General features: G+C 46.1%; 1 protein-coding gene across 7 annotated transcripts in view; it reads left to right on the top strand.

Moving 5' to 3' along the window:
• Positions 1-15,191, top strand: part of SETD5 (SET domain containing 5) — a 173,443-nt gene that overhangs the window by 62,917 nt on the left and 95,335 nt on the right. For all 7 annotated transcript variants that reach the window (XM_073350779.1, XM_073350782.1, XM_073350785.1 and 4 more), the window contains exon 2: positions 9,403-9,577. In XM_073350779.1, the coding sequence (XP_073206880.1) occupies positions 9,507-9,577 (71 nt within the window). In that variant the 5' untranslated portion in view covers positions 9,403-9,506. The remainder of the gene's footprint in view (positions 1-9,402; positions 9,578-15,191) is intronic.

A 15,191-nucleotide genomic window follows, 5' to 3' on the forward strand; every position in this document is an offset into this window, starting at 1 on the left:
GTCATAGGAGACTAAATATTCTGTTTTCTGTAGTCAATGGGATGTGGAGTAAGCTTTCTGCAGAGGGCCTTGTGAGCAGAAAAGGGTGCATGTCCCTATCTGAGGGAAATACCAGTGTGTGGCTGGTGCTTTTATGGATAGAGAAAGAGACAGGTTGTGTACAAGGAAGGGTGGATTGGATAGGAACTAACAGAGTAGAGGAGAATGATCATACAACCCACTTACTTTGTTCAGATGTGTGTAGTTTTCCAAATTTGTGTAGTCCTGCCTACTGTGTTTTGGTTTGCCAGTCGTCTTTCCCTTAGATCTATACAGGACACTGACAGAGGTTTTTGGGCCTTCACATTCACAGGTCAATGTCAAGGTGATTGAACCAGAATAACTCTGCCAAACTGTTTTTGTTTTTGTTTGTTCATGGTTGTCTCAGCTGATGTTTTTCCAGTAATAGGAGTTTACTGCTGTGGCAATAAAATGGTTTGAGCATTTGAACAGTTCTGGTGAAGGGAATGCTCCACTTGAACATACCCATTACGGCTACCAAGATATCTGATAAATTACAAAAGGTCCTAGAAATATTGAGCCCAGCAGCCACTCTGGAAATCTCCATCCCTGTTGATTTATAAGCAGCTAAGAGGTTAAATGATGATCACACTATGCAACAGAAGCCAGAAAGCTTGACAATGTGGGCAGAAAGATGGACTCGGGTACACTAGGAATCATGGTGCCAATGATCAGATCTTTCTGGCTGATATAATCAGCTACATCTTTTTGGAGTGCATGCTCCCTTTACTTGATTCCTTCCTGGAGTTTCAAAGGAAGGGAGCAAGAGCCATCATTGCTCAGGGCCACAGAGTTTTTAGGTGAGCACTACTACAAAGCCCCGTGTGCCCCTGCCTCCTCTAAAGCTTGTTATGATGCATCAGGTAGATCAGCAGGAATTCTGATGGCTGACTTTACTCTCTGCCAGTAATATTAGCTTAAGTCGATCAGCCTATTTGTGGCTCAGACCTGCATAGAAGATCTCCCCTTGGAGAATGACCATTTGTTTAACAGCAAAACTGGTAAGAATTTGTAGGATAGATATTATCTGCGGTCTTTGGGGTTGAGTCCTCCTAGCCAGAGAAGGAGACACCCCATTTTGTTTTTTATTTGATTTGATTTGATTTGTTTGTTTTCAATTTCGGAGGCATTATCTTTCATCTGGTTCCTTTTGCCCCCTCTTCTCCAGAAGTCTAAGAGAAGAAACTGTGTAAAAGGAGACACTGTCAACAAAGATCCAGGTCTTTTGTTGCTTGTTCTTCCTGAACAACCAGCTAGATTTGAATTTGATGGGTTGCCTGTGTGCTTCCCCCCTTCCCTTCTCCATTCTGAGGGCGTTTGGACCATGTTTTTTTTGCCTCTGTCTTCACGAACAAGGTCAGCTTCCAGACTACTGCACTGGGCAGCACAGCATGGGGAGGAGGTGACCAGCCCTCTGTGGAGAAAGAGGTGGTTCGGGACTATTTAGAAAAGCTGGACGTGCACAAGTCCATGGGGCCGGATGCGCTGCATCAGAGAGTGCTAAAGGAATTGGCGGCTGTGATTACAGAGCCATTGGCCATTATCTTTGAAAACTCATGGCGATCCGGGGAAGTCCCGGACGACTGGAAAAAGGCTAATGTAGTGCCCATCTTTAAAAAAGGGAAGGAGGAGGATCCTGGGAACTACAGGCCAGTGAGCCTCACCTCAGTCCTTGGAAAAATCATGGAGCAGGTCCTCAAGGAATCAATTCTGAAGCACTTAGATGAGAGGAAAGTGATCAGGAACAGTCAGCATGGATTCACCAAGGGCAAGTCGTGCCTGACTAATCTAATTGCCTTCTATGACGAGATAACTGGCTCTGTGGATGAGGGAAAAGCGGTGGACGTGTTGTTCCTTGACTTTAGCAAAGCTTTTGACACGGTCTCCCACAGTATTCTTGCCAGCAAGTTAAAGAAGTATGGGCTGGATGAATGGACGATAAGGTGGATAGAAAGCTGGCTAGATCATCGGGCTCAACGGGTAGTGATCAATGGCTCGATGTCTAGTTGGCAGCCGGTATCAAGTGGAGTGCCCCAAGGGTCGGTCCTGGGGCCGGTTTTGTTCGATATCTTCATTACTGATCTGGAGGATGGTGTGGATTGCACCCTCAGCAAGTTTGCAGATGACACTAAACTGGGAGGAGAGGTAGATACGCTGGAGGGTGGGGATAGGATACAGAGGGCCCTAGACAAATTAGAGGATTGGTCCAAAAGAAATCTGATGAGGTTCAACAAGGACAAGTGCAGAGTCCTGCACTTAGAACGGAAGAACCCCATGCACCGCTACAGACTAGGGACCGAATGGCTAGGCAGCAGTTCTGCAGAAAAGGACCTAGGGGTTACAGTGGACGAGAAGCTGGATATGAGTCAACAGTGTGCCGTTGTTACCAAGAAGGCCAATAGCATTTTGGGATGTATATGTGGGGCACTGCCAGCAGATCGAGGAACGTGATCGTTCCCCTCTATTCGATATTGGTGAGGCCTCATCTGGAGTACTGTGTCCATTTTTGGGCCCCACACTACAAGAAGGATATGGAAAAATTGGAAAGTCCAGAGGGCAACAAAAATGATTAGGGGTCTGGAACACATGACTTACGAGGAGAGGCTGAGGGAACTGGGATTGTTTAGTCTGCGGAAGTGAAGAATGAGGGGGGATCTGATAGCTGCCTTCAACTAGAATCATAGAATCATAGAATCATAGAATATCAGGGTTGGAAGGGACCCCAGAAGGTCATCTAGTCCAACCCCCTGCTCAAAGCAGGACCAATTCCCAGTTAAATCATCCCAGCCAGGGCTTTGTCAAGCCTGACCTTAAAAACCTCTAAGGAAGGAGATTCTACCACCTCCCTAGGTAACGCATTCCAGTGTTTCACCACCCTCTTAGTGAAAAAGTTTTTCCTAATATCCAATCTAAACCTCCCCCACTGCAACTTGAGACCATTACTCCTCGTTCTGTCATCTGCTACCATTGAGAACAGTCTAGAGCCATCCTCTTTGGAACCCCCTTTCAGGTAGTTGAAAGCAGCTATCAAATCCCCCCTGAAACTACCTGAAAGGGGGTTCCAAAGAGGATGGATCTAGACTGTTCTCAGTGGTAGCTGATGACAGAACAAGGACTAATGGTCTCAAGTTGCAGTGGGGGAGGTTTAGGTTGGATATTAGGAAAAACTTTTTCACTAGGAGGGTGGTGAAACACTAGAATGCATTACCTAGGGAGGTGGTGGAATCTCCTTCCTTAAACATTTTTAAGGTCAGGCTTGACAAAGCCCTGGCTGGGATGATTTAATTGGGGATTGGTCCTGCTTTGAGCAGGGGGTTGGACTAGATGACCTCCTGAGGTCCCTTCCAACCCTGATATTCTATGATTCTGTGATTTCCTTGTGGTATGGCATGAAATTACCAGAAATCTGTGTGTTGGCGATAAGCCAGTTCTCTTCCATGTAGTACTCCTACTGTCTATTCCACTACAGACAGCCCTCTCACAAGATATTGCTCAGAGCTAAAGTGGGTTCTTTATTAAGGGTGAGAGCAATAGAAGTGCCAATGCAGTGCAAAGGAAATGTCTTTGTACTGCAAGAGAGGTGGCCTTCATATCAGACCAGCTCATGGAAAGTAACTGCACTTTTGAATGTGAGAGAATCTCTACTAATGCAAAGAATCGGCCTTTCTGTAGCCCAAGAGCGTTCACTGAATGCCTCGTAGCATACCTAAAACACCCAGGGAGTAAGTGGGTCTCTACCAAGAAAACTGTCTGATGTGGATTGGCAATCTCCAAGCCATAAAGGAATCCCTTGGTTTCCAGTCCTGAGGTATAAACTGGGAAAAAAATATTCAGGGCGAGCCTGAATTCAATACAAGTAAAGCTTTCCTTCTAGAAAAGAGGATTCCTCAGGTCTGGTCTACACTACGGGGTTAGGTCGAATTTAGCCACATTAGGTCGATTTAAAAATGACTGCATCCACACAACCAACCCCATTCTGTCAACCTAAAGGGCTCTTAAAATTGACTTCTATGCTCCTCCCCAACGTGGGGACTAGCACTAAAATCAACCTTGCTAGGTCAAATTTGGGGTAGTGCGGAAGCAAATTGATGGTATTGGCCTCCAGGAGCTATCCCAGAGTGCTCCATTGTGACTGCTCTGGACAGCACTTTGAACTCCAGTGCACTAGCCAGGTACACAGGAAAAGCCCCGGGAACTTTTGAATTTAATTTCCTGTTTGGTCAGCATGGCGAACTCAGTAGCACAGGTGACCATGCAGTCCCCCCAGAATTGTAGTATGTAGAATGTTTCTACGCTCCCCCTATCATCTCTGTCCCTGAGGTTATCACAGATTAGAAGGCGAAAAAAACGCACTCACGATTACGTTTTCCGAGCTCATGCAGTCCTCCCACACTGATAGGGCAAAACTTAATGCATGGAGGCATTCAGTGGCAGAGGCCAGGAAAGAATTAAGTGAGCGTGAAGAGCGGAGGCAGGATGCGATGATGAAGCGTCTGTTGAGGGAGCAAACGGTCATGATGAAGTGTCTGTTGAGGGAGCAAACGGACATGATGAAGCGTCTGTTGGAGCTGCAGGAAAGCCAACAAGAGCACAGGCCCCTGCTGCATCCACTGTATAACTGCCTACCCTCCTCCCCATGTTCCATAGCCTCCTCACCCAAACGCCCAAGAACGCAGAGGGGAAGGCTCTGGGCACCCAGCCACTCCACTCCAGAGGATGGCCCAAGCAACAGAAGGCTGTCATTCAAACAGTTTGGTTTTTAGTGTGGCTACGATAAGCAATGTGGCCTTGTCCTTCCCTCCTCCCCCACCCCACCTGGGCTACCTTGTCCATTATCTCATTTTTTTTTTTTTAGTTAATAAAGAAAGAATTATGGTTTCAAAACAATAGTTACTTTATTTCGAAGGGGGGAGAGTGGCTGGCTTACAGGGAATTAAAATCAACAAAGGGGGCAGGTTTGCATCAAGAAGAAACACACACAACTGTCACACCAAAGCCTGGCCAGTCATGAAACTGGTTTTCAAAGCCTCTTTGATGCTGCTCTTCTAATCACCCTGGTGTCTGGCTGCTCAAAATTGGACACCAGGCAATTTGCCTCAACCTTCCACCCCACTATAAACGTCTCTCCCTTACTCTCACAGGTATTGTGGAGCACACAGCAAGCAGCAATAACAATGGGAATGTTGGTTGCGCTGAGGTCTGACCTAGTTAGCAAACAGCGCCAGCGAGCTTTTAAACGTTCAAAGGCGCATTCTACCACCATTCTGCACTTGCTGAGCCTATAGCTGAACTGCTCCTACTACTGTCCAGGCTTCATGAGCCATGGGAGCAAGGGGTAGAGTGGGGTAGGTGCGACTGTGCAGTGCTGCTGGCTGGGAGAGCAGCCTGAGGCAGAAGCTTCCAACTCTCATGATATTCCAGGCAGGACTGAATCTCCATGAGACAAAAGTTAAAGAAGAGAATGACCTGGAGTCTCTGGCTCCCATTCGGTGCTCTAAGAGGAGGATAGCCATGTCTGTCCAGGCGCCCCGATCGACCTCACCGAGGTCTGCAGGAGCATCCAGGAGATATATGACAGCTGTCCGTCCTACTGTACCATCTGCCACGAAGGGAAGGAGCTGCTGCTGTGTAGCAATGCAGTACTGCATCTGCCAGCAGCACCCAGAAGACATACGGTGACAGCGAACTGAGCAGGCTCCATGCTTGCCGTGGTATGGCGTCTGCACGGGTAACCCAGGAAAATGGGCGTGAAATGATTGCCGCTGCTTTCACGGAGAGAGGGAGGGAGGGGGGGCCTAACGACATGTACCCAAAACCACCCGCAACGATGTTTTTGCCCCATAAGGCATTGGGAGCTTAACCCAGAATTCCAGTGGGTAGCGGAGACTGCGGGAACTGTGGGATAGCTACCCACAGTGTACTGCTCTGTAAATCGATGCTAGCCACGGTAGTGAGGACACATTCCGCCAACTTAATGCACTTAATGTGGACATATACAATCAACTGTATAAAATTGGTTTCTAAAAATCGACTTCTATAAAATTGACCTAATTTCATAGTGTAGACATACCCTCAATGACCGCATGTCCACCCAGTCTTCCCTGTCCTCCCCTTTGGCTCCAGCTCTGTCTGTGTGTGCATCTGTGAAATGCAGCAGTGTAGTGTAAAACTTTCTGGGGTTTGCGTAAAATAAAAGTTAAACAGGAGATGGTTTTCCCATCTGGTTGTCTGTAACAGTTTAGATGTATTTCATTTAGATCCTTCTGCCAGCTTCATATATGGTTATATTACCATTTTAGGAAAAAGAAAAGGAGTACTTGTGGCACCTTAGAGACTAACCAATTTATTTGAGCATAAGCTTTCGTGAGCTACAGCTCACTTCATCGGATGCATACTGTGGAAAGTGTAGAAGATCTTTTATACACACAAAGCATGAAAAAATACCTCCCCCCACCCCGCTCTCCTGCTGGCAATAGCTTATCTAAAGTGATCACTCTCCTTACAATGTGTATGATAATCAAGGTGGGCCATTTCCTGCTCAAATCCAGGGTTTAACAAGAACGGGGGGGGGGGGGGGGGGTAGGAAAACACCAGGGGAAATAGGTTACCTTGCATAATGACTTAGCCACTCCCAGTCTCTATTCAAGCCTAAGTTAATTGTATCCAATTTGCAAATGAATTCCAATTCAACAGTTTCTCGCTGGATCTGGATTTGAAGTTTTTTTGTTGAAGAATTGCAACTTTCATGTCTGTAATCGCGTGACCAGAGAGATTGAAGTGTTCTCCGACTGGTTTATGAATGTTATAATTCTTGACGTCTGATTTGTGTCCATTTATTCTTTTACGTAGAGACTGTCCAGTTTGACCAATGTACATGGCAGAGGGGCATTGCTGGCACATGATGGCATATATCACATTGGTGGATGTGCAGGTGAACGAGCCTCTGATAGTGTGGCTGATGTTATTAGGCCCTGTGATGGATTTGAGCTGGAATTGGCCCACCTTGATTGTAAGGAGAGTGGTCACTTTAGATAAGCTATTGCCAGCAGGAGAGTGGATTGGTGTGTGTGTGTGTGTGTGAGTTGGGGGCGGAGGGGGGGTTGAGAGAACCTGGATTTGTGCTGGAAATGGCCCAACTTGATTATCATACACATTGTAAGGAGAGTGATCACTTTAGATAAGCTATTGCCAGCAGGAGAGTGGGGTGGGGGAGGTATTTTTTCATGTTTTGTGTGTATAAAAGATCTTCTACACTTTCCACAGTATGCATCTGATGAAGTGAGCTGTAGCTCACGAAAGCTTATGCTCAGATAAATTGGTTAGTCTCTAAGGTGCCACAAGTACTCCTTTTCTTTTTGCGAATACAGACTAACACGGCTGTTACCCTAAAATGGTAGGTTTCAGAGTATCTCACACACCTTTCTCCTACAAAAAGAAAAGGAGTACTTGTGGCACCTTAGAGACTAACACATTTATTTGAGCATAAGCTTTCGTGAGCTACAGCTCACTTCATCGGATGCATTCAGTAGAAAATACAGTGAGGAGATTTATATACATAAAGAACATGAAACAATGGGTGTTACCATACACACTGTAACGAGAGTGATCACTTAAGGTGAGCTATTACCAGTAGGAGAGCGGGGGGGGGGACGACGGACGGACCTTTTGTAGTGATAATCAAGGTGGGCCATTTCCAGCAGTTGACAAGAACATCTGAGGAACAGTGGGGGGTGAGGAGGGGATAAACAAGGGGAAATAGTTTTACTTTGTGTAATGACCCATCCACTGCCAGTCTTTATTCAAGCCTAAGTTAATTGTATCCAGTTTGTAAATTAATTCAAATTCAGCAGTGTCTCGTTGGAGTCTGTTTTGAAGTTTTTTTTTGTTGAAGAATTGCAACTTTTAGGTCTGTAATCGAGTGACCAAAGATATTGAAGTGTTCTCCAACTGGTTTTTGAATGTTATAATTCTTGACGTCTGATTTGTGTTCATTTATTCTTTTACGTAGAGACTGTCCAGTTTGACCAATGTACATGGCAGAGGGGCATTGCTGGCACATGATAGCATATATCACATTGGTGGATGTGCAGGTGAACAAGCCTCTGATAGTGTGGCTGATGTGATTAGGCCCTATGATGGTGTCCCCTGAATAGATATGTGGACACAGTTGGCAACGGGCTTTGTTGCAAGGATAGGTTCCTGGGTTAGTGGTTCTGTTGTGTGGTGTGTGGTTGCTGGTGAGTATTTGCTTCAGGTTGGGTGGCTGTCTGTCAGCAAGGACTGGCCTGTCTCCCAAGATCTGTGAGAGTGATGGGTCATCCTTCAGGATAGGTTGTAGTTCCTTGATGATGCGTTGGAGAGGTTTTACATAGGGACTGAAAGTGATGGCTTCCTCCTACAGTAACTTTTATATTCTCAAGTTTGTTTTCTAAGCAGGGATTTACCCTGGGTTTCTGCATAATTCAGTATTCTCCCCCTCAAAAGTCTGTGACATTTTCATCAATTCCATAGGCTTTCTTTGCAGAAATTTTGGGCAGCAGTGAATATAGAGCTTAAGCCTGGGTTTTCTCGTCACAGTACTGGGAGTTCTTTTCACTCCACACTCAGCAGAGTTGTGGGCCACAACTGCTCTCTCAGGGTGAAGTGATCATGATTCCACCTTCTTTTTCTGAAATGAACCAGTAAGGTTATAGTGTTCCTTATTGGATTAATCTATCAGAAAAAAATGTAACCTATGACTTGGCTTGACTGTTAGGAGAGGTGCAAGATGGGATTCTGGAAGCTTGGGGTCTTCTGTATCAATGAGCTGTACCCCAAGTAATCATTACAGAATTCAGGGGATGGGCTCTCATGTAAAGAGCAGCCTTGATGTGACCTAGAAATAATCTGCCCACAGGTCGGACACAATGGCAGTGTATGTGACATGAATGTAAATAAAGACGTCTGGCTCCTTATTGCCCTACCACTCAGAATGGGGTTTGTTTGTATTTTGCGGAGGGGATGGGGCTAGGTTCATGAAGGGTTGTGGGGAAAGGTAAGAGCTGTTAGTAATTGGATGCAAAAGGAATGAACAGCTTGTCTGTTAATCAGCACTGAGTTTAGTTTGGAGAAAGTAGCAAATTGGCTCCTTTTAGGTTGAGGCGGGTTGTAAAGAAGGACTTTGGGGCTGAGGGTGATAGTTTAGCAACAAGCACAGGCGGTTGTGCATGCCACCTGCTGGAAAGCTGCTTACTCTCTCTCGCCCCCTCTTCTGAAAGTCCCCATGCGGGAGTGGTATAGGGAAAAATATGTTCATATAACAAAGGTTAACAAAAATGCAACATACTGTTTTTTCCCTGCTAGGTTTCCCCATGTCCGTGACGTGCTGGCCGAGGCTCTGCGGCTCCTCCCCACCCTTGGAGCAGCCAGTCGCTACCTTTTGGACTCCGTGATCCCTGACGGACGTCATGAGCATTGCAATCGCTCTGGGAGTCACCACACCAGATACATCCTACTCAGATATGGCTGCAGGATCCGAGTAAGTGGTGTTTCCTCTGAATGCATGTGATTGAATGCAGAGGCAGAGGTGAGCTCCTTTTCAGACTCCAGCATGTCTGGCAAACTCAGAATGGAGGGAACAGATGAACTTGAGACCACAATTAGGGGAAGGGGGAGATCCAAAGGTATCGAATTCCTCCTTCCCAAGGCCAATACAAAAGATATATGCTGCCCCCTTTGAACAGGCTCCGGGGAGAACATCCTTGTGGGAAATCCTCAAGTGCCCCCTTTGCATGAGCCTTGGTTGTGGGTGCTGAAGTTCTCCACATGGTTCTGTTTTTTGACCCTGTGGCAGGACTGTTGTTTCAGACTCTGGTGAGTAGCTGTCTGGTAAAATTTCAAACTTTTTCAGTATTTTTCTCTTCCTCTCTTAAAATCTCTTTTGTATGGTGTTGCTAGTGCAGATAGCTGTAATGTTCTACCCCAAAGGAGGCTTCATTTAGGGTGGGTTAAGAGAGTCTGGTGTGTCATTACCTGGAGTACAAACTGGACCATTGAACAGCTGTGTCCCCTTAATTCTCTAGCCTAGGGTGCCTTTTACACCTCTGTGCTGTCAGAACATCCATATCTGGCCTGCTCACACAGCCGTCAGCATGCAGATTCATTCCCAGCTAAATACATGAGCACTGTAACCGGTCACTCATGAATTACATACAGGGCAACACCTGCAAATTCTTAGTCCCAGCCTTGTTCCCCCAGAAATGTGCATGCTACCGAACAGCGCAAGCTCCATCATTTCATCAAAGGAAAATGATGTATGCACCAGCCTGGCTTATCTCAAATGGAGCTTCCACACACTTTAATCCAAACACACTGGTTAAGATAAAAAAAAATAAGATAAGTTTATTAACTACAGAAAGATAGATTTTAAGTGGTTACAAGTGATAATGCATAAAAGTCAAGATTGGCTACAAAAGAAATAACAGTAATATGCAAGCTGATACCTAACTGACACTCTGCACCTCAAAATAGCACCCTTAAACCTCCATGTTCAATTCTATGCCTTGTGAAGTATCATTTCAGAAGTCTTGATTTGTTGAACATTACTATCCCATTGAATTGTGTGTTCCTATTGCATCTGAAGTTACGAAGTATTGCTGTGTGTTACTGAAATATGTTGTGAGCTTGGGAGATGTCCACAGCCAGCTTTTCAGGGGCAACAAAGGAGCACCTAATGAGACAGATTTACATCAGGATTAGCCAGACATGATTTGATGGCCCATTCAGGGAATCCACTCTTCCAGTGGCCATCTCAGAGACTCCTCAGCAGGCAGGTACACTGTGGAGGTGGCCTAACTCATGTGACACAGCAAGAATCTTTCTAGCAGCTGGAGGAAAGTATAAAAGAGGGATAGTAACATCACCACTTGACCTCTCTCCTCCCTCATCTTAACACCTGGAATATTACCTGGAAGACAAAGACTTTGAACTGGGGAGATTGGTCCCAGGCTCAAAGGAAGTACAGCCTTTGTATTAAGGACTGTGAGCTGCCTGTAACATCTATTAGGATGAGAAAAGCTGTTCAACTAAAATCTTGGTTAGTCTGAGTGTAGACTGCGTTTCTATATTTATTTTTTATGTAACCAACTTTGATCTCTATGCCTGCTACTTATTATCACTTAAAATCTATCTTTCTGTAGTTAATAAATCTGTGCTATATTTTACCTAAAACGCTGTGTTTTCGGTGGAAGTGCTTGGGAAATCTCAGCTCAGTTTAACAAGGGCTGTTGCACGTCCACTACCCTTTGTAAGAGTGGCAAACTAATGAGCTTGCAGTCTCCAAGAGAGTCTTGACCAGAATACGCAAAAAGAAAAGGAGTACTTGTGGCACCTTAGAGACTAACCAATTTATTTGAGCATGAGCTTTCGTGAGCTACAGCTCACTTCATCGGATGCATTCGCGCAGCTTATGCTCAAATAAATTGGTTAGTCTCTAAGGTGCCACAAGTCCTCCTTTTCTTTTTGCGAATACAGACTAACACGGCTGCTACTCTGAAACTTGACCAGTATAAGACAGTATATTTCTGGGGTGAGAGGCTGGGAACTGCGGTGATTGGCTGGTGCCTCTCTGTATAATTCGTGACTGGCTGAGAGCGCATTCATGTAATTTAGCTGGGTGTGGAGCTCTACATGCTGATAACTGAGTGATCACAGTGTCTAGAGGGGTTTGTTGTTTGTCACTGGCATAACATTGTGTGAGACAGCCCAGGCTGGAGAGTCAAGGGGGCACAGCAGTCACACTTTTCCAGGTTGTGCCCCGGGGATCCTGTCACACTGTCTTAACAAGCTAAGTGTCCTTAAAAGCTAGGGTTTTGTCTCATCATATGCTGATGTAAATTTCACAGGCTGGGTCTCTCTTCAGCCTGGGACCACTCCCCCTTAGTTCAGTTCTTTGGGAGATGTTGCTAAGGGACACAGTAAAATCACCTTCCTGAACTGTGTAAAGAGCAAAGAGATGGGAGGAGAGGTGAAATGGAGGCCACAAGGTTTGTCTCTCTCTCTTTTATGTCAGCCTCCCCTCTTTGAGGATTACTCCTATCTGGGGTGCAGGCAATAAAAATAGTCTATTGTGGATGTGAGGGTTGAGCCATCCCTGTGATGAAATGTAAATTCCTTGTTTACACCTTCCTGTTGCTGAAGAATGGCTTTTTAAGCTGGTGATTTGCTCTTTAACACCTAACTGGGGGGCTAGTATGTCTTTGTCTCAGAAAGTCAGGTCCAAAACAGCTTTTCAAACTCCAGAACATGTGACAACATTATGCAGTAGAAACGTATTACTTTACGTACAATGTTGTTATACGTATTTTACCAGGACAATAAAGTTCAACGATTGAGTTTTCAGGTGATGCCTCACAAGGCATACTTTGTACAAATTTTATCATAGTCACGTAAAAGTGGTGACCATAATAGTATAGATCATCAAACCAGTATACTTCCAGCTTCTGTTCCCCTGCATCTCTCAGTGAAGTCCTGACTGCATCTACTGTCTCCGAGAGATGGGCCACTTGTTTATTTTTTTTCTTTGCATTTACCTATTCTCTAAGGATATCGTCAGCACAGGATTCTCATACCTGAGTTTTGTGCTTCCCAACATCAGACAGACCACCCCAAGCTCTGTTAACGTTGATCCTGAAGGACTTTGGGTTAGGTTATGAACTGTCCTCTTTCTCCCTTGGAATATTGATTGTGCTCAACCAAGAAGCTCCCCACAGTAGATGCTGCTCCTGCTCTTTATCTCTCAGGCCTAGTCTGCACTACAAAGTTAGGTCAATGTAACTTGCCTTGCATGGGCCTGTTTGTGCATTTTTGCCCAAATTTATCTCTGACTGACATAAGTGACCCATTACAGTGACACAGTAAAATCACCTTCCTGAACTGTGTAAAACTATGATCGACCTACTGTGGTCAATGCAGTGAGAGTGTAGACACTGCATGAGCCATGTCAACACTAACAGTCCTCCAGCCAATGTCCCACAGAACCCCAGGCCACACAGCAGTGACTTCTCTATTCACAATTTTAAACTCTATTACTTAGGGGTGGTAGAAACTGGAAGCCCCCCACTTTTAGATACCTTATATGTTTTTTGAAATGTCCTTTCCTGGTTGCCCATCTTAGCAAGCATACCTAGCAGCTCATCTTTTTTTGTGTCCAGCACATACAGAGAGGTACTAGATGCATTTTTGCCTGGAACAGGCAAGAAGTGTTGCATCTCCAGGGCCTGTGGAGAGAAGACGCTGTGCAAGCCGTGAGGAAGTGGGTTTTTTCCCCTTAGTTGTATGTGAACCTTAATGTTTTGCATGAATACTGTATGTACCTCAGTTTCCCCTGCGCATGACACTAATGCCTACGCGGTGGAGATAAGGGTGTGTGTCTTTTGCTGAGACCCCTAGGGGCAGATGAGACTGCTCCAGCTGCCTGCATGTAGACAATGGCCAAACCCCTTCGTAACCTGAGAACCAAGTGACATTTTGCCAGGAAACGACACAGACTGGAGGAGGGGCTATGGGCATGATGGAAGCTAGGCAGCTGGAAGGGGTCAGACTCAGGGGGAGGGTCAGGATTCCAAGACTCTGGGGTTTCCCTCTCACCAAGGTGGACTTTACTGAATGGTCCTACTCTCTGTGCTAACAAGATCCGTTCTGCGCTATGTTCTTGTTGACTAATAAACCCTTCTGTTTTACAACACTGGCTGAGAGTCATTTCTGACTGTGGAGTTGGGGTGCAGGGCCCTTTGGGGGCATGCAAGGCTTCCCCAGGCATCCCATTCAGGTGGACTCACTGCGGGGAACTCACAGTGTGAACAGGGGTGCTGAATGCTCCGAGACTGGACCCAGGAAGTGCCAAAGCCAAGGAGACTTCTTGCCCTGGACATCATGCCTTGAGGGGAGTCACACTGCACCAGAGTCTTGGCTAAGCTTCTCCCAGACTGTGATACCCATGAGGGTCCCAAGCAAGAAGACTCCCAGAAGGGGCCCATGGTGAGAGACAGGCATCCTGGAGGTTCAGAGAGGTGTGGTTCCAGGAGGCACTGGAGCCCGGGGCTTATCCCCCAAGAGAGTATGGTCCCCTCGAGAAGGGCTGTCACGATGAAGGAGGGTTCCTCCCGGAGATCGTAAGGAGCCGAGAGAGCCTAGGGCCTGTGAGTCCATGATACAAACACAGCTGCGGAACAGGCAGCTTGCACTGGGGATGCAAGCAAAGGGGTGTAACAGGGATCAGTAGCAGTGCCGGGTGAAAGCGAAGGAACTTTGCCAGGGATACCACAAGGCAGGGGAGGGCAACTCCTGCTACAGGTATCCTTTTCTTTGTGGCCCTCCCATCCCAGTCCAGTGGTTCTTAGTATGGTTATTTTTCATTGATTCTTTCATTAACACCCCAATATATGAGTAAACAATGTAACACTGTTGCAAAAAAAAGAGAACATCATTTTGGGCTGTATTAGCAGAAGTATTGTAAGTAAGACATGAAAAAAATTCTTCTACACTACTCAGCACTAATAAGACTTCAGCTGGAGTATTGTGTCCAGTTCTGGGCACCACACTTCAGGAAAGATGTGGACGAATGGGAGAAAGTCTTGAGGAGAGCAACAAAAATGATTAAAGGTCTCGAAAACATGACTTAGGTTAGATTGAAAAAATTGGGTTGGTTTAGTCTGGGGAAGAGAAAGCGGGGGAGGGGGCAGATGTGATTACAGTCTTCAAGTGGTGTTCTCCGTAGCCATTGAGGACAGGACAAGAAATAATGAGCTTAAATTGCAGCTTGGGAAACAGCGGTGTAGGGTTCTCAAACTGGGACGGGCACGGAATGTATACTTGGGAGGCATGGGAAGGCGGAGTGGAGAGCAGCGGCTGCTGGCTGGGTGCCCACCTCTGGAGGCAGAACTGCCGCCGCCAGCCGGGCAGGAGGAAGGGCGGCATGGTACGGCATTGCCACCCTTAGTTCTGTGCTGCGGCTGGCGGTCGCGCTGCCACACAGCTGGTCGGCCAGAGAGTTAAATGGCACCGTCTGAATCAGTGCCGCATTGGCTTTAATATTTTGTGGGAGTTGCACGTTGATTTTTTTTTTTTTTTTGTTAGCAGTATATGTACTTGTG

The sequence above is a fragment of the Lepidochelys kempii genome, chromosome 7, assembly GCF_965140265.1.
Source record: "Lepidochelys kempii isolate rLepKem1 chromosome 7, rLepKem1.hap2, whole genome shotgun sequence".
NCBI classification, from domain to species: domain Eukaryota; kingdom Metazoa; phylum Chordata; order Testudines; family Cheloniidae; genus Lepidochelys; species Lepidochelys kempii.